Source organism: Verruconis gallopava, assembly GCF_000836295.1.
Source record: "Verruconis gallopava strain CBS 43764 unplaced genomic scaffold supercont1.26, whole genome shotgun sequence".
In the NCBI taxonomy this organism is placed as follows: domain Eukaryota; kingdom Fungi; phylum Ascomycota; class Dothideomycetes; order Venturiales; family Sympoventuriaceae; genus Verruconis; species Verruconis gallopava.
The window spans coordinates 82,027-99,983 of record NW_015622162.1 but is presented as its reverse complement, the minus strand read 5'-3'; the positions used below and the strand labels follow the sequence as shown (position 1 = coordinate 99,983).

The 17,957-nt window shown below is 50.2% G+C and overlaps 5 protein-coding genes across 5 annotated transcripts; 1 reads left to right on the top strand and 4 right to left on the bottom strand.

Annotated features, from left to right (window-relative positions):
* Positions 1-497: 497 nt before the first annotated feature.
* PV09_06992 (uncharacterized protein) lies at positions 498-3,257 on the top strand. The gene is made up of 2 exons (XM_016360706.1): positions 498-2,978; positions 3,042-3,257. Exon 1 carries the CDS (start codon positions 635-637, stop codon positions 2,666-2,668), a length of 2,034 nt encoding a protein of 677 aa, XP_016211383.1. The 5' UTR covers positions 498-634; the 3' UTR covers positions 2,669-2,978; positions 3,042-3,257.
* Positions 2,646-4,569, bottom strand: PV09_06991 (uncharacterized protein). The gene is made up of 5 exons (XM_016360705.1): positions 4,143-4,569; positions 3,972-4,087; positions 3,239-3,915; positions 3,029-3,100; positions 2,646-2,974 (listed from the first exon to the last, which is right to left on the bottom strand). Exons 1-5 carry the CDS (start codon positions 4,324-4,326, stop codon positions 2,830-2,832), a joined length of 1,194 nt encoding a protein of 397 aa, XP_016211382.1. The 5' UTR covers positions 4,327-4,569; the 3' UTR covers positions 2,646-2,829.
* Positions 4,570-8,509: 3,940 nt separating this feature from the next.
* Positions 8,510-11,655, bottom strand: PV09_06990 (uncharacterized protein; the record flags this gene model as incomplete). The annotated part of the gene is made up of 3 exons (XM_016360704.1): positions 8,510-10,586; positions 10,639-11,425; positions 11,589-11,655. 3 exons carry the CDS (start codon positions 11,653-11,655, stop codon positions 8,510-8,512), a joined length of 2,931 nt encoding a protein of 976 aa, XP_016211381.1.
* Positions 11,656-12,013: 358 nt separating this feature from the next.
* On the bottom strand, positions 12,014-13,273 carry PV09_06989 (uncharacterized protein; the record flags this gene model as incomplete). Its single annotated transcript, XM_016360703.1, has 1 exon — positions 12,014-13,273. One exon carries the CDS (start codon positions 13,271-13,273, stop codon positions 12,014-12,016), a length of 1,260 nt encoding a protein of 419 aa, XP_016211380.1.
* A 1,960-nt stretch (positions 13,274-15,233) lies between these two features.
* On the bottom strand, positions 15,234-17,697 carry PV09_06988 (uncharacterized protein). Its single transcript, XM_016360702.1, has 2 exons — positions 15,966-17,697; positions 15,234-15,909 (listed from the first exon to the last, which is right to left on the bottom strand). Exons 1-2 carry the CDS (start codon positions 16,616-16,618, stop codon positions 15,543-15,545), a joined length of 1,020 nt encoding a protein of 339 aa, XP_016211379.1. The 5' UTR covers positions 16,619-17,697; the 3' UTR covers positions 15,234-15,542.
* Positions 17,698-17,957: the final 260 nt, after the last annotated feature.

The following is a 17,957-nucleotide window of genomic DNA, read 5'->3' as shown; positions in this document are numbered from 1 at the left end:
CATGTTGACGCTCTGACCCCCCATTGTGTAAACATGACTTTCTTGCATCAATGTGGGCAGCCACAGCAAAGATCTTTGCTGAGATGTCAAGGAGCTTTCCGACTGCACGCTTTGCTACTTGTAGATGCACAAGCACTCTTCTGTCGTCTTAAGCTACCTTAACCTTCCTCCCGTCACTCGTCGGCATAGATATTATGTAAACAAGCGTCGACCAAGACGTCAGCGACACACTCGATAACCGTCCAAGGAAGAACATCCAAATTCAGATGAAAATTTGCACCACGATTTCGATAGCTTCCTATTGTTGAATCTATCTGCGTACTTGACCATCAACCGAAGGTTTTATAACTTGTCCTGAGCGTCCAAAACTTAATAGGAGATGGGCCATCCAAAGGTGGACGGGAAGTCTCACAAGGCAGCCGGAGCGCATTAAAGCCACACCTGAGGTTCACTAAATGCCACCCTTGACGATGACGCCGAACACTGCCACAACTTTCCTAATTTGGTTATGCGGCGAGTGCTCGCAGCATCCGGTCAGTGGCTCATGAAGACTACAAGAACGCTTGGAAGCCCGTCCTTTGCGCCTGAAGACGCGGCCCTAGGCGCATAAGACTATATTCAATTTAATCCATCCATGCGAATGAAACAGCTGGAGAGCAATGATGACCTTGGGCCTCGGGGCTTCAAGCTCGTTCGCGTGTTCAGCCCTTCGAGCTATGATCCTGTTGCCGGTATAGAATGGCGGCCGCCCAAGGATTCGGATGAGCTGTTTGAAGCTTTGAAAAAGGCATTTCCTACTAGAAAGACGCATCGCGAGCGGATGTGCGAGGCATTGGTTCAATTTCTAGCAGCGGAACTTGGAAATGCTTCACCAGAGTCGGCAGCCGACGTACCAGAAAAGCGCAAGACCGTCGACAAGGTCAAGTCGGCAACTCAATCTTACCAGGATTCAAAAAGGCCTCTTTTCAGAATGCACGCTCCATGCCTGGAGCAAAATGGATCAGGTGCAAGCGCGAAGAAAGCCACGAGCAATCACCAGGCAGGAAAGAGCTCTGCCAATGGAATGGATGACGTTGCAGCCAAAAAGAGCAAGGACTGGGAAGACATGACAGTCGTGTGGAAGAGTGACCTTGGTCTTACAAAGGGGGCAAGGCCACGTCGTACGATGACCGAAGAGGAGCGGACGGACTATCGGATGCGAAGGGTGCGAGGAGCATGTGTGGCCTGCAAAAGAAAGAAGCGCAAATGTAACCATGATCCTGATCCATCACCCCGTTCATCGCTCGAGGCGGTTGGCGATTCTCCGAAATTATTGACTCCTGTATCAAGCCAGGCTGAAGGATCTCTGCGATCAACACCACGGCAGTCACCCGATTCACCCTTTCGATCATCAGAGCAAGGAATCTCAGGAGCCTCAAAATCCACAGAAAAGATACACGAGGGATCTAATAAGCCAGATGACGGTCAGAAGCCTGGTCGAGTTGATGAGATGTTCTCTACAGTCGGATTCCCTTCGAGAAAATCAAACAATATCGTTGAAACTACGACAAACATTCGCCGCACGCCGAGCTTTATAGACCTAGGAAATTCCGTGCCTTCACATCGCGAAGTCTCACTCTATCAATACGCCACTCTGCCGGGTGACGAGCCGCAGTTATGCTGGGATCTTTCTGCAAACGAACTGCAAATGCTGGACTTGCAGCACCATACAGGAAGCACAGACTTTAGTAGTCTCCCCGTCGATGCCGGCTCCAATGACACGTACGGGAACGGTCTGTCTGCTTACACATGGGAATCAAACAACTCGACAAGCTTTGACTGGGCATTGCCTTTTCACGCGAACGGCAAATCCTGGATCGATACAATACATCATGCGGATTTGGCTCCAATGCATCATGTCTCAAATATTCAGCAGTGCAAGAACCTCGATCTCGGCCGTGCCATAACCACAGTTGATTCTATCGCGCATGTTAAAGAGCACTCTCTTCCCGCCAACGTAAATCTACTCCACAGCAACCATGTCCCCATCCCTGACGAACTAGAGAATCACTGGGCGCAGCACCAGGCCCAAATCCACGTTGAGCAATGGCTTAAGCAAAAGATGATTGAAGAACACTCCACTCCGCTCAATCCAGAGCTTGAGGCTCCGCAGCTTGTCGAACACACGCCCGCGTCTCCCAAGCGACGAAAAGTAAAGTTCGATTTTTCGTCGCTCATCGATGGCCCGCCTACATTGTCGCCTCCACCTGCAGAGCCTTGGCAGCTGGGAGAGGGATTGCATGGCGTCGAGAAACAAGAGCATCACGAACAGCTTCTAGAATCTAGACCGCCGCGAAGCACAAGTCGACACTCGACGGGTTCGCGAATGAGCTTCTCAGATATCATTTCGCTGTCTTCCGCAATGACATCATTGTCAGTGAAGGACACCGGATCAGAGCGAAATATGGATGATGAAGAGGAAAATGCGGACGAAGAAAGTTTCCATGGAGATGTTGGAAGTGACGCAGAGCAGAGTGCCGATCAAGATTCGTCCTACGGGGATGAGCTGAGCGAGGAAGACGAAGACGAGTGGATCAGGTGGATCGCGGATCCTCACAAAGTAACCGAAGGGTCCAAGGATGATCTGTTTGAAAAACACGTTCGAATCGGAATACCAAAAAACCCTTAAGTTTAATCCTAGTGGGGGTATCATGACCTATCTATGCTATCAAAGTTGAATTTTCCAGTACCGATCTTCAAGGATACAAGCCTCTATCTCAATCAAAGACCAATGAGCACATCTAAGAAGTACAGGCGATCTTTTCGACTAATTTTTTCACTGTGGCTTAATTACGCCCATTTTCCGAGCAAAGCCATCAAACCAGCACCCAAAGACATCAAGACGAAAGCGCTTAGAAGCGTAGATATCTTAGCCTTTTGCATTGACGGACTGAACATGAATTCATGTGCCATCAATTCGACGAGACCCGTATACCTACGTAGGTTATTAGTCTCTTTTGTTCAACAAAGTGTGAAAAGATATGCTTACAGCAAAATACCAGCGGAAATGCTGTCGAACACGCCGTTCGTAATTAAGGCCGTTCTTCCACCGGGAGGATAACTATTGGAGAAATTAGCATTGAACGCACGAAGTTATACAAATTGAAAATCAAATCATGCGAAGATCCGAACAACAAGAATAAATCTCAAGTTTCGCATGGCTTCGCACGATTAGACGCCGGTATTCACGTTCACTTACGTCATTCGCACACCCAGACCAATAGCTATCGCAATTGGTGTAGAAAGCGCGTACGCTGCACCAAGGATGTACGGAGTCCATTTCTTAGACTCTGGCCAGGGAGCTGCCGCGAGACGGGTACCCAAACCAAGACCTTCGAATGTTTGGTGGAATACCAGAACGATGTAAAGCGTAATGAACTCTGCCCCAGAAACGGCCAACGTGAGTCCAATGAAGATGGAATGGAATATGACGCCGAACTCTAGGATAAACAAAGCAGTCATCTGGGCTGCATATGACTCAGGAAGCAAGCCATGGCTTTGCCAGTCGGACCCGATGTCTTCATTTGAGCGATGCTCGCGGCTGTGGCCCAAATGATCTTCTCCACGAGCATGAATATGGCGCCGGGAGGCATCTTCTGCGCTGCTAGCCTCAGGGTCCTTCTTTACCCTAGCTTCGTCATCCTTGCCTTCGACGCCAATACCAGTGCCAATGGCAGCTTCCTCGTGGTTGTGGCTATGGCCATGGGAATGGCCGTGATCGTGACCATCTCCAAAATTGCCATACCGCATCGTCATCAGCTCGGCGAAGAAGAGAATAAAAATAGTCATGAGGGCGATCCCCTCCGCCCAACTGTACTCTGTGATTGGTCCCGTCAAGCACGGGTCTCCCAATGCCGAAACGGCAGATGCCAAAAGCTGTGTAAGATGTTAGAGAAACTATCTCGTATCAAACTGATTTCACAAGGGCTTACGTGGATAAACGCGGTAGCGATGATTACTCCGGATCCGAAATACTTTGCTGCAAAAAATAGAATGTCAAAAATCTTTCCAGAAGACCGTCTCCTTGTGAATATCGGAAACCATGCGCCTGTGCATAACGTCAGCAAAGGAATATACGAGAATGGTGACGGAAAATCAAGTACCCCAAAGCGAGGTGACAAATATGACGAAAATTGCCGATATACGCAGACCGAGTCTTCCATCATACTCATTGCCCGTCCCACAGTATCCCGGTTGGCCGATGAGAGGCACCGTGGTTGTTGCTTCGTCCAGATTCTCCTGTCGTGCCACCAGCGTTGCGACGTGTAGAACAGGTGATGGATCCATGCTGCCGGATAAAATATGGCGTGGGGTCGTCCCTGTACCAGACTTGGAGGAGACGAGTGTGTTGCAGATTCAGTATTACAACGTCGATCCGGTTCACAAACCAGGCTGTGCGGCAGTAACAAGCTCTTGGAGAGAGCTGTGTCGACTTTTGTAGACTGCTGTCGTTGCAGGTACTGAGATGGCCACAGGCGTCAAGGCCCCTCTTTTTGGATCAAATTTGCAAGACGAGAAACAGTGGTGGAGTAGACGGACGAGGCGCAAGCCGTGCTGCATGAAGCCGTGATAAAAGCGACGGTGATGGGGATTGTGCTGGTTGCCGTCAACCAATCACACGCTCGAGATTTGAGCAACTTGTCCATCACGGTACCCGGCACCCTGATGGCCCATGACACAGCGAAGGAAAAAGAAAATGCGCGAAGAAGGATGACGCCCACAGCACAACGCCACCATCAATCGTATTACAAACCGGACGACTCCTAACCTCCAAGTCATGGAAAGCAAGCAATCTACCGTCCGCGGTTCGTGAACAATGGCCATCAAAAGCGCAGCCGAGCGGCAGCCGAACGCGTGGGGAAATTTCGGGGCCCAGAAATGCTGGTCCCAAGATGAGACGAACGTCTGCAGCCGCCCACCAAGGGACACGGCAGAGATAGTCGTGCAGCAGTCCATCACAAATCCGGCATCTCCCTCGTATTGTAGCTACCCTGATGGCCCTTTTCCTACCCGCTCGTCCGTCCTGGAACCAGCAAGAAAAGGCGCTGACACTGCATTCTGCCTGGCTATTTGATTGTTGTGGGGTTCTCTTTCTAAAAAGACGTCCGAAGACGGCAGACTCTTGGGATAACAACAACAAGGCCATGTTGTGGTCTAGCGATATCCCACTTGTGCGCTTGGGCGCGAGCGGGCAGACGTTCACTGGCTGTCTCTCCTTTCCCCGGTGACTCTTTCGACGGCCTTATATATGGCAACGACACATCACATCCCGCCGTTGTTTGAAGTCAAAATGCCTCAGAGTGACCTGTGGTTGGTGAGGACTGTAAAGGATGAATTGTCTTCTTAACCCTGCCGTAACAAGTCCACTAAGTTAATTTGGAAGGCGTTCTTCACAACCTCATATCCGCTGTCTGTAGCATGATTCTACTAAGTTGGTGCGCTCAAAAATGAGGCTCGACGTGGGATTCCCGCATGATAGTGATCAGATCTTAGCAGTTCTAAAAGCCGAATACAACGAGTTTGACACGTGTATTCACTTGCTTTTCGGAGTCATATGTCACACCTATTTGTTCGTCAAGCAAAGCTTACCACCCCTACTTAATTCAACTCATGTATGACATTACGATAAGAAAGATATCCGGGACCGAACGATCTGTGTGCCTCAACCTCTCAAGCCTGCCCACGAAGTAATAAGGCAAAGACAGGGGAATGTGGCCTGGTTCCCTTCGTCTCTACTCTCAATTGAAAATGAGATTCAATCCGTTTAACACGTGAGGAGCGCAACAATTCCGACGAGTTTGCTGGGAAGTTCAGCATGAAGAGAAACAGAGTCAAGCCTAACCTGGTGTGACTTCGTATTATACCGTCGTGCACTTTTACTGACTACTGGCAAGAATCAACCAGTATCTTTGTTGCAACACCAAATAAGAAAAAGGTTCAAACATAGAGCCCAGCAAGATGTCGAGTGGCCCTGAGGTTTCTCTGAACGTATCTTCGTGAAGGAGAACCTCCGTCAGCATGACCTGTGGCATTGAAAATGCCTCTTCCATCGGCTGATTTGGATCATTTGTTCACCCTGCTACCTTCGTTAAAGTTAGCAAAGACCATTAAGAATCTTGGCTAAGTGATCTCGCTTGCGAGCATGCAGTCGAATGCACCTCAAGCAACTTGAATATCTACTCCTCGTGAGTCTTTATCATTTCCCCTGTCTAGGAAAGCAACAAGAGTTCGGGCTGGTCGACAGCATGCCGACCCTGGTTAAAAAGGGCGTTGCCTGCACGATGAGATTGGGACGATTCGACTAGATTATAAACTACCAACATATGGCATATTTACAAAGCCGCCTTTCATATCTGATATGGTTTGAATTCATCCTATGAGGGTTGAATTCGCGTGAGCGTAAGTCTAGTCCAGTGGAGCATATTGTGATTAGAAGATGATTTGACGCATGGCAGCCGCATCAGGAAAAATTAGGAGCATATTGTTTGTTTACTATCATTGAGCGTAAACTTCGAATATTTCTATCACAGCTGCTAGATTCAAATCTATAGGCCATGGATCTTTGTCATATTATACATTATAGGGTATAAATAAACGTCCCAGGAGCAATGGCGAGCTAATATGCATTTGCCATTAGACAGCTAGATGCATGCGCGTATTTATTGTATGCAGCGCCCTTAAGCTTACAATATCGCCCCCAAAAACTTGACCGGTCTGTGCCCAAAACTAACATTTGAGAAATAAAGGTGTCATGTTAGATCCAACAACAAAGCTTAAAACTTCGGCCTCATCGCATGAAGAAATGACGAAAGCATGTGTCTTGTGGAGAGCTCCATAACAATAGTCCCTGATATAGAATGGCCGAAAGAGCACCCAGAAGAACTCGACAAGGGACATCAACAGCCAGAACTGGTTGTTTAATATGCAAGTACGTCTTCAATAACAGTTGACTCCCGCTCATCCTCATGGTTGAGCCAGGTCTCGACGAGTCAAGTGCGATGAAGAAAAACTCATCGGTCGCCGTCGCATAACAGGTTGCCGAATTTGCGAGTATCGCGATCCTGTAGATGAACAGAGCCATCAAAATTCGTTGTCAAAATGTATCTACCGAAAACTCTTACGGTGTACCACCAGCCATCGCCTCTCCACAATACCTCTTCGCTCAATATCTGTCACGGAGGTCTTACCGTTAAGCTTGATGGGAAATTCGACATGGAATCCTGGAGCGTTCTTGTGATGCAGTTAGCATAGACTGAATCCGCAGTCCGGCATGCTGTTTCTGCGATAGGTGCGATCCACGAGGACATCGAAAGGTCCTTGTCGAAACCTAAGCCAGATTTAATATCCGTGAACCGTACGGCGCTGGAATAGTTGCACGCCGCAATGACTAGTCTTTTAGAGCGAAATTAAACGCGTCCTCACTCCGCTTTTGTCTCGCTTGTCAGTTGCCTTCTATTCACTTGTTTCGAATTCTTTAGAGGCGATGCTGAGTCAGCCTTTGTCCATGTAGAGAGTGGGTAGAAATAGAGAGGTCGATCGTGCCTCCTTTTTTTTCCAGGCTCAATGTCATATGCACACTTTTCGGTCGCTCGACTCCCATTGCATATTCTGTTTCAACGCTGTCTGACTCTCCTTTCGGCAGCCTTTTTGAAACTAGACAGCAGATTGTCGAAGTCCTGGATGTGGTGTTGAAGTTCGTTCGGATCACGACTGAAAAAATCACTACTCTGCGGGCTCAAATTGGTCGATTACGTGACACAAGCGAAGCTGCAGGCCAAGCCGATGCAGCGATTGCATCTATTTGAGCATTTCCTCGCCGGGTTTCCGACTTTCGAAGCGAGGCTGCGTGAAGAAGCAATACTTTAATTTGAAACTCAACTACAAAGATGTTTCCACTTGGCTTATAGCATGTTCACGCCAGGAAGAGACAGGACTTGATGGGCAAGTTGCCGATTTCGAAGAAATGCTACAGTTTGCAAAGCATATCATCCGGTCAGCGTTGCCAAAGTCACGGCCGGATTCTCTATTTTTTGATACACAACTCATTCCACCACTTTATTACCCTTGATGCTTTGCCCTCACACCTATCTGGGATTTGCTAGAGACTGTATGTGCTAGCCGCAATCCTTTGTTACGAATCAAAAACATCATCGCCATGACTCGTATCCGGATCTAGCCACACAGCCAGATCTTTCCATCGCAGCGCTTGGATTTCCGGCCTATAAGGGCATTATCATTAAGCAAACGCGTCTCTTAAAAAAACGCGAGCTTTAGAACTGCTGCATCGAAAGTAAGTGACGAATTTCGACTGGGGATTCAAGAGTCACAATCTTAAGACGTAGAGTTCTGCTTTGCAAACTGGTAATGTTGGACAAGCCTGTGACTTTTACTCTCTAAAACTCCGCGCAATGCTAAACAGTACATCCACTACTCTGTACGCCTCTACAGAACATACAGCACACGAAAGCGATCATGAAAACGTAATCTTCCATCCGCGTGAAATGGACACCCCAGGATCCCTAACAATAGCGTAGTCCGTGCCCTTGTCTTCAAGGAACTCCAGCTTCGCTGTGTTGCTGGCACCGCTTGACTTAGTTCCTTCTTCGCTTACACTGACAGTGGAGAGATTCTTCCACGCTTTGGGAGCTCCAACAACGATCACCCGCTCCACCCTGACCTTCTCCATCTTCGAGGCGTACTTGTCGGAGAGCTTTCCCTTCGCACCAATATCTTCGCTCCTCAGAGCACCATTTTCAAAGACGAACCTGAGATGAAGATATGCGCCCTGTTGAAACTCGAAGCTTTCACCGTCATCAACGTAAAGCTCACCCTCGGCCTTTTGATCGGCTCCGAGGACAACCACGAGAGTGTACGGATCCATCTTCATTAAGCCGCTGCTTCTGCGGAAACGATCGCGGCGTGGGAAAATGTGGCCGGCACGCATGAGAACAGGGATCTTATCCAACGGAGCCTTCAACGTATGGCGACCCTTACCCTTGACAGGAGAGTAGTCGAAGTAATCATAATACTGAGTATCGTCGCCGAGATAGATGTCCACGCTATCAGCGCCCTCCGTAACAACAGGTTTGACGAGTATACCGGTCGAGCCGAGGTACATCTGGTCGTCCAACAAGAATCCAGCCTCGTCGTCCGGGTGAACATAGAAATTCGGTCGTACAATAGGAGCGCCGGTGACAGACGACTCATGGAAGGCGGTATACCAGGCAGGAAGGAGCGAATAGCGCACTTTCAGTGCATCGGTGATAATGCCCATGTACGGGTCACCTGCCAAGTACGGCTCGCGGCGGCGAGTGTCAATGTGAGCATGAGCTCGGAAGAACGGATACCAAATGCCTGTCTGGTACCATCGCGTCAGGAGCTCTTTCGAAGGGTTACCGAAGAATCCACCGACATCAGCGCCTGCGAAAGGGTAGCCGCTGATGCCCTGGTTCAAAATCATTGGCAGAGAAATGGCAAGATGCGACCACTCTGCCAGATTATCACCAGTCCACATCGCGGACAATCTTTGGGAACCAGCATAGAAAGAACGAGTCAACACGAATGGTCGGCGTGGAGATTTCTCTTCAGCCTTGCTGCGAGACATCAGCGCTGTGTAAGTTGCGTTGTGAATCGTCATGCCGTTGATATTATGCACATCCCTGTGCTCCCAGTTGCCAAAGTGAATATTGTCTCTTGGCATCGTCATGTCAGGGCCGTTGAAGACAGATGGCTCGTTCATATCAACCCAAATCCATGTGTTCGGCATGGTGCCTTTGAATTTGTCATACTGGAAGAGTGACTTCCACCAGGTATGTGTCGCAGGGTTGAAGCAGTCGATCCAATGGGACGAGCCAGGCCAGCACCAACCCTCGTATATATTGTTGTCTTTGTTCTTGACTGCCAAACCCTTCTTCTTGAGTTCATCATCGACATGGTAATTGTCCGTGTTTTTGATGTGAGGGTCAATAATGATGACCTGCTTCCTTTCTCGTCTCGCCAATTGTTTGTGCATTGCCTCCGGGTCGTCGAATGTCAAGGGATCCCATGTGAAATATTTCTTGCCTTCGGTGTACTCGATGTCAAGCCAGATAACGTCGTAAGGAATATTGAATTTGTCAAATCTGCGATCCACGTCCATGACATCGTCATCTGTGACATAGTTCCAACGACATTGATGATACGCAATGGCAAACTCTGGAGGCATGCTAGTGGTACCTGTAAGGTCGGTGTATGTAGCAATGACATCTTTCGGTGTTGGCCCGAGGAAAACAAAAACGTCCAAGACGCCAGACTCAGAGAACCAATGAGTTTGTGTTGTTGTAGATCCCTTCACGCCAAGGCTGAGGGGATTGGCCGTTGTCTTCGATTTGACAATATCAACCCATGTTTCAGCACCGTTGAGCCAAAAGACACCGACGGTTGAATCCTTGCGGTGAGCTTGCATGAACGGGATTGCCCCATAAAGTGTCATTGGACTATCGAGCTCATACTCGAACACATCTGAATTATACAAACGATATGGTTGAGTGTACGCGTTGTCTCCGCCTCTGCTGTCCGTTAGTCTGACGTTCTCTGCATCCGATGTGTTGGTTGACCCACCGTGTTTGCTTCAAAGCCATGGAAGCCGCGTGCTCCGGAATACCGTATACCACTTCGAAGCCGGGAAAGGAAATATCCAAGGCGACAGATTCTGGACCGCGAGGCTTGCTGTCGGTGTTGCCGCCAAAAGATTCTTCCCACCACGTGCTCTCGTCCTCGGCGTTAGGATCTTCCGCTGGCGGTGGTGAGGGACCCTCAGCATCACCTTCCTTCTTTTCCAGTGGCGGAGGGGGTTCCTTCTTCGGTCGCCAATGTTCCATATTCAGAAATCCACGCTCGTTGAATTGAACCTGAGTTGTGCCATCCCGTTTGAAATCCATGCCGAATGGAGCATGTCTGATGACAGCCTCAAATTTGCCGCTGGGTCCATACTTGACTATCGTCGTGCCTTTGGGGGCGTCAGGGCTCAATGCAGCACCCTTATTCGTAGCCAGACCACCGACGATTGCCCACTTTCCAGCCTCATTGTAGCGCTCCTTTCTGGCTTTGCTGTTATGCCTCATCTCAATCTCTCCCTTCTGTCTCTTCTCTTCGTCTATAGTCAAACGCGCCGCGCCATTCTCCAAGAAGCTGATTGTCACAGGGAAGCGAACCTTCTCTCCGCTCTTGAGCGTCTTCAGTATGATCCCGGTCAATTGACCGTCCTTCATGGTCAGCGTTTCGCTATCGAGCTCGTAGGGGGAAGTCCAGCTTCCACCGCCCGCGGTCGCATCGTCGGCGTATTGGCGGTTCCGTTTGCAGAACCCGGATTGTTCACACGTCTTGAAATCATGGTGCTTGACCGCAACTGCAAGTATTGTTAGCAATACGAGCTGAAATCAAACACTAAAAGCAATAGCGCCACAGGGAAAGTTTGCCGCATTGCGTCAAACTCTCCTGCTGCTGTTTGCCTTGCCAGCCATTGCTGACGCTAATCAGCCTCTTCGCTGGGAGGTTAGGAAACCACTGACAAACTGATGCTAGCAAGCTAATGACTGTAAACAAGAGCACGATTGACGTGCTGCCATGAGTCTTCATTGTAGCGACATCAATGGCTTCCGGAAGAAATCACTCCTGTCAAGGTTGAGCTCAATGTCTACATCTGGCCGTTTCATGTACCTGGGGGGGCGGAATGCCAACCTTGTTGCCTGAAGCATCAGGCGTAAAACAACCACCTTTTCGTTTCCTTCTTCGTCACCTCCGCATTTTCTCCGCACATCTTGCACGACTGAAAGTGTCTGCTACAAGGCAAAGCAGTCACAGACGCTTGCCGAATGTTTGATTCATATAGCTCAGCAGGCTTTGAGATTTTCTTGAAGACGAATCATCATTCCTCTATCGTTTGCGCGAATGCCGCACGCAAACGAAATCCTAGACATCTACCTCGCAATAGTGACTAAGGAATCACCTTGGCCTCCCTCAGACGTTTGAACGTTGCTATCCAACCATCAGCGCCTCCTACCTGGTCCTTGAATCCAAGCCCAGTGGCTTTTCTCATGTCGTACTCTTTGTCGTAATCCAGGACAGTCATGATTGCCCACATGAAGACCCAATTCGCCGTTGTCCACGAATCTCCAATCAATCCGTGTTCTTTGATGAGCTCATCGATTTCCTTCTTATGTTGATGAACCCACTGCGTGCTCTGCATCATGTCGTATGGTCTCTCCCCAGGACCTGTGCCCTTCAGACCAAAAAATGCACAAATAGGCCCCCATTTCTCTTTCCAAGTCGTTGGCTTATCCACACAGTTGAAGGCTTCCCCGTTGCGCAGATCCTGTGTCGCAGCCCAGATAGATAATTTCCCAATTGTGTCTTGCCAGCTATCGGTATGGCGATTCGTCCAGCTTTTTTGTGAGCCAGGGAATGGAAACTCAGCTCCTTCACCATGCACCTTGCGATACAATGAGAGGTACAATGCAAGTAACCTTGCGGCATCCTGTCCACTCACGCTTCCCAGTGAAGGAACAAATCCAACAATCACATCCGGTCGGACCTCGCAGAATGTCCATGATCTGTCCCTGCAGCTGTCTGCCACGGCATCAATTTGTCCGTAGTAGAAGATGGGTTCTGCCACTTTTCCTGTTAGTCGCGGTCGGGACTCTTCATACGGACTATCAAGCAATGAAGGAACCAGCTTTGGACCTGAATCCATGCCATAGTGCTTGCCACCAGTTTGCATCACAAAGCGCTTCAAGCTCGGCGCAACTTCGTTGAGCGCTTCGGATGCGTTCTTGACAATCTTCACATTGGTTTCCTTGACAAGTGCATGCCAATTCTTAGTCTTGTACTCGGGCATGGTCTTCAGGCTCTTGACCAGTTCATGATCCTGGCTAGATTCTTCAAGGAGTTGTATGGCGCGCTCGTTTATGTGTATATATGCAGTGAAGAACACGTGAGTGATTTTGTCAACATGTTTGACCTTTTCTTTCAATGATTTGGCTATCGCAGATGGAGGGTTTGTAAGGTCGATTCCAGACACCAATGAAAGTCGCGGATCGTTGGGTAGCAGCGCTTGCGAAGCAGTCAGAGGACGGTTGGTTGTTCCGGCAATGCTCGTCCATGCTGTGGGAGTTGGGTATGAAAGCAACTGGTTCATCACCCCCCAGCCTGATACACCAGAGGCACCGAAAACTAAAGCATGCATCTCCGAAGACATATTCGAGTCTAGGTGGGGCCCAAATCAGACGAGCAAACAGACCATAAGACGACAAGACCGCGCCAAAATGGTTCCTTGAGCAAGCTTACACACACCGTAAGGTACAGCAGACGAATCTCAGCTCCCGATGTATGATGCAACCGTTGCTTACACTTGGGAATTGTTTGGCGTTGCAAAAACATCTTCTGAGTGAGTTGTCTCCCAAGCACTAGATAAGGCGGGGCGCAATGTGAATAGCCACGTACAGAAGTGTTACCGGGGCCCCCAACTCAGCATTTCCGCAAACGAATCTTCAACGGACAAGGTCAAACCAAATTGGCAGGTAGTTCTCCGACCGCAATGGAAGAGAAGCTAACTGCATGATGCCAACGTTGTCGGTCTCGCTTCAACATTTGTCGCGTCGTTGAACAACACAGTAATTTTGGGTCAAGTTCTTGTGAGTACTTTGTTGGCACGTCCAAGCCTGGAAAGATCAGCAAAGCCTCGCAAAAACTTAACTACACTCGAAGCATGAAGCATGAAGATGACATTGAAAGCTCGTCCGGGCTTTCTTTCGCTGATCTCATTGTTTTTCTTACAGAGGCAAGCGAGCTTCATCGAATCGAATAGTGGACTGTTCGTGCGCACGAGTCGTTGCCGTCACGCCTTGGCGGACGAGCGAAGTCCAGCAGGTTATGACGATTTATTCAACCGGTATAAGTATTTATGCAGAGTGGGTCGTCTCGCTACGTTCCCCTCGTGCAAACCGTTCGTCCACACGGTCGAGTCATTCGGTTTTACGTCGCAGGGTGCTATATCCGTGGCAGCTGTGAGACAAGGCAGTGTCTAGTCACGGTACGTACAGTCGGGCTGCGCACATTAGTAATATTAATTTGAGGATGTCTGCGCGATCGAATCAGGAGGTGAGCAGGTCCTTTTCCGTAGCTTGATTCATATATGTCAAGGTTTTTGAAGCTTCTGTCAGCTGAGCGAAAGGGTCGAGATCACATGAGCCTAATCAGCCTGCGCGGTCGATTTTCATGACTAGCGTACTCGAAGTTCGCGCCTGGAAAGCACGAAAAACCATCGTTAGTTTTGCCCGCAATAGGAAGCCTTTTTCGAAGCGCCTCCCGCACGATCAGCTCTCTCCTGCTCGCTTCGTTGTCCAGCAGCCTACAGTTCAGACGCGCTTTTCGGACGACGGCAGAAAGACGTGGCCGCCGAGAGCGCGTAGCAAAGAGTTGCGGACGGTGTGTGCTCCTCGTTGCCCCCGTTTGCCGTGCTGTCCAGCCACGCGTAGGATCGAGAAGACGAAATCAAATCCGCACGACGCGTCTGCTGAGAGCAAGAGAAAGAAGGCCGTTCAAAACAGATGCGCTGCTGAAGAGCCTGGTGCCATCTCTTCGTGCTTCTTTTGGGGAAATCTCGTACGACAGGGCCCGCTAAAGACAAACACCGAAGCCCAAAAGATAGAGAGCCGTGCCCGTTCGCCCGCCATTCGGCTTGAAAAGCCTTACAAGAAACCACCAATTGACATATTGAAATGCTGGATGCATTGCTTAGACGTCCGCGTTGGTCAGAAAGCTAGGCTGACGCTCCGGGCGACATGCGTTACCGCTTGGCTGGATAGTTCTTGTTCCTTACGCTTTTCCGCATTTGCCATTGTTTTCATCGTAGGATTCCCGTTCCTGCCACTATCCACATGTTCATCCTGGATGTCTTGTCGTGTGTTCACAGCACCCAGAATGATCCGCTGCTTTAGCAGTAAACCCAGGCCAAGTGTTCAGAGCTGCCACATGCGGACACAACATTGTCGATGTACGTGTAGATCCTGGCGAAGGAATGGCTGACGCCATTGTTGCCCTCGTTTCACTCCTCGTAGAGAGCCCCCTGAGCGCTCATTCTGCAGACATCAGAAAAGCCTGGGTGGCCGGGTGGAATGATGAAATGGCACAGTTTCTGCTGCGTTGATGACACAGACGTCAAAAGAGAGAGCATCATGTTACTGCTATTGCTGCCAGCTCAGGCGAGCGAGAATCTAACGCTGTACAGGAGAAATCACCAATACGCCACGCTGCCATGCTTCTTACCCGAGAAAAATAGAAAGAGCTTTGGACGCCTGCGCTGCTATGACAGGACAGTGCCACCCTTGTACTCCCATATGATCGCTTCAAACCGAAATAAAAATCCATGTCTAGACGCCTCAGTAATCCCAGTCTACTGATAGAGTTACTGTGTCCGCATACGCTGCAAAAAAAAAAATGTGGATGTACAACAATTCGTTCTTTTTTTAACATCCCCCATGATATTTCCTCTCCACCTCCTCGTCACTCATGTCCTCCTCTTCCATCCAGCGCAGCCCATTGTTGTATTCCTCGACGGGGAAGACTTCTCGAGCATACTCCTCCATGTCTCTGTTGCCCTCCCACAGCTTCTTGGCTACTCTTGTACAGCCGGCTTCTAGGTCTGGCCCAAAGTACGGAGCCTCCTGCTCGCCGAGAACTTCGGCTAAGATTTCAAGATGCTCGCGGTAGCCTTTTGGCACGCTGATCTCGTACCTTATCGGGCCACGTACGTAGTGAACTGGCCGCTGAAGGGCGCGTGAAAACGCATCGCAGACCTCGACAGGCGTAAGATATTGGAACGCCAGTGGTATCCTGCAACGAACGTTTAGTCCGACGATCTTACTTGTGTCTGTGACGTGTCAACTTACCGTTTGCCTGCCCATTCCTCTGGACCTTGCTTGAAAATCTGCAGCACCACAGGGCCTACGTCGTGTTCTGCGTCAAGCCACGGCAAGCGCTTGTTTGGGTTGAACGGGGCCTGCCACTCAAAGCTTCCGTCTTCCTGTAGCTCCATGCGAAACAGCGGATATGGCAGACTGGTGAAGTTGTTGTGATAGATGCCTGTGTAGACGAACGTGGCTGGCAGTCCAAGTGCGGATATGTATTTTTCAATCCTGTGTTTGGTTTCGTACATAGGCAGCGCCTTCCAGCCCTTGCCGAAGCTTGAGTGATCCGGCATGCTCGAATAGATCAGATGCTTGATTCCTGTCTTCTTGCACGCGTCGGCAAGGGCCTTGCCTACCGCCACCTCGTCACCCCAGTGAACGGTGTTCAGGAAAGCAAGCTCAGGCTTGCCCTCGAAGAGTTGGGCAATGATCTTGGGATCGGACAGCTGGCCCTCAATCACGGTGACATTTTGTCTCGAACAGATATCTTGTGCGACGATGCCTATCCGGTCCTTCATATGAGCTCTGACGTGCCACCCCACCGCGGAAGCAACGCGAACAAAGCTCGCACCCTGTCGACCTGAGGCATTGATTACAACCACCGTACGGCTTGCTTGGATGGGCATGTAGGTCATTGGATCGAGCGCGGTGCGCCGATGTGCGCGAAACAAGAAGCGTGCGCAGTGAAAGCAAGCTGCTTTATTATTATCCGAAGCGAGTCTTTGTTCCTTTTTTTTGGTATTTCGTTTTCCGAAGGCAGTGTCCGATCGAACAGAGAAAAGAAGGAAAAAAAAAAAATCAATGCCAGAACCGTTCGCGCCAGTACAGAAAGATGATGTATGGGTCTTAAGGTAAGGCTGGTAGCGGTGTCGGTGCCGGGTTGTTGCGTGATTGGCTGCGCGGGCAGGAAAGGAACGACCCAGACAGCTGGTCAAGCTTGGTTCGAATGTTATCAAGCAGGTAGACTAAGACTAAGAGCCTGCCTTATCGCAAAAGATCATCTGCGCGATCAGAAGACGGTGAAAAAAAAGGCGGACCCTCGCAAAGATCATGCGAGAAGAAACGGTCGGTGTTCCGAACGGAGGCGGTCCAGGCAGGGCGGTTTGGTGGTCAGGCTTTATTTAAGAAAAATCCGGGGCAAATGCAGGCAGACCACAGAGTTGCGTACGCTGCGTCCCATCTTGGAGGTCCAGCAACGGGGTTGGCGTCCTCATAAACGTCAAAAGACGACATCATTTCGACATTGCCCAACACGCGCGTGGTCCTCGGAGATGGCCAGTTCGACGCTGAAGAGTCTTGTACCACGATGGCAGCGTTCACGTAAAAGGTTACGTAAAGCCCACGAATAGGGAGCGAAGGACAGGATCATGGCGAAAGGGAGCGACTGCGAGGGAAAGACGGCGGTGCCAGACAGCCGAAGCTATAGCCAACGGCGGCCGGGAGGGTTGGGCGAGAGGAAAGCCGATGCTTGCTGGCCGTCGGCGAGGTACATCATCGTCGTTCAAGGACAAAAGAGGGGACAGGAGCGCACGTTTTGCTGCGCGCCGCCAGAGCGTTGTTTGGCCCCGAGCAGGTGACAGGACGCAGGGAGCCTGGAGAGGAGCGCGCCAGGAGAGCGTCAGAACTAAGTTAGCGCACGAAGCCTTTGGCCGCCTTGCCCGCTCGTCGGCCTTTAGCTGGCGGTTTGTTGCTCCTGGTCTTGGTGTTGAAGTTGCCGCCGCTTCGTCGTTGTTGTCCTCGCCCTCGGCACTGTCGCCGGCCGTCTGGGCCCGCGCCGCATCTGCTCGTCGGCCTGGCTGGTCGTCCAGCGGAGGAATCGCAGACGAACGGGCCGGCCTGGTCTTAGGGAAGCGGGTAGCACGCTGAGCACCGTCGGAGCTGGCTGTCGTGCTCTTGAGCCGGCGCCGCAGCAGCGCGAACGAGAGCCCGATGGGCGCCTGGAGCAGTCCCAGCACGCCGTCACTTCAGGTCACT

Bases quoted from the DNA above. Each gene is read 5' to 3' on its own strand.
- PV09_06992 (XM_016360706.1), top strand. From the start codon at position 635: ATGCGAATGAAACAGCTGGAGAGCAATGATGACCTTGGGCCTCGGGGC.
- PV09_06988 (XM_016360702.1), bottom strand. From the start codon at position 16,618: ATGACCTACATGCCCATCCAAGCAAGCCGTACGGTGGTTGTAATCAAT. The intron at 15,910-15,965 runs GTAAGTTGACAC...CGTTCGTTGCAG, and splicing joins GAGGAATGGGCAGGCAAACG to GATACCACTGGCGTTCCAAT.
- PV09_06991 (XM_016360705.1), bottom strand. From the start codon at position 4,326: ATGGATCCATCACCTGTTCTACACGTCGCAACGCTGGTGGCACGACAG. The intron at 3,916-3,971 runs GTAAGCCCTTGT...CATCTTACACAG, and splicing joins TCGCTACCGCGTTTATCCAC to CTTTTGGCATCTGCCGTTTC. The intron at 2,975-3,028 runs GTAAGCATATCT...TAACCTACGTAG, and splicing joins ATTTCCGCTGGTATTTTGCT to GTATACGGGTCTCGTCGAAT.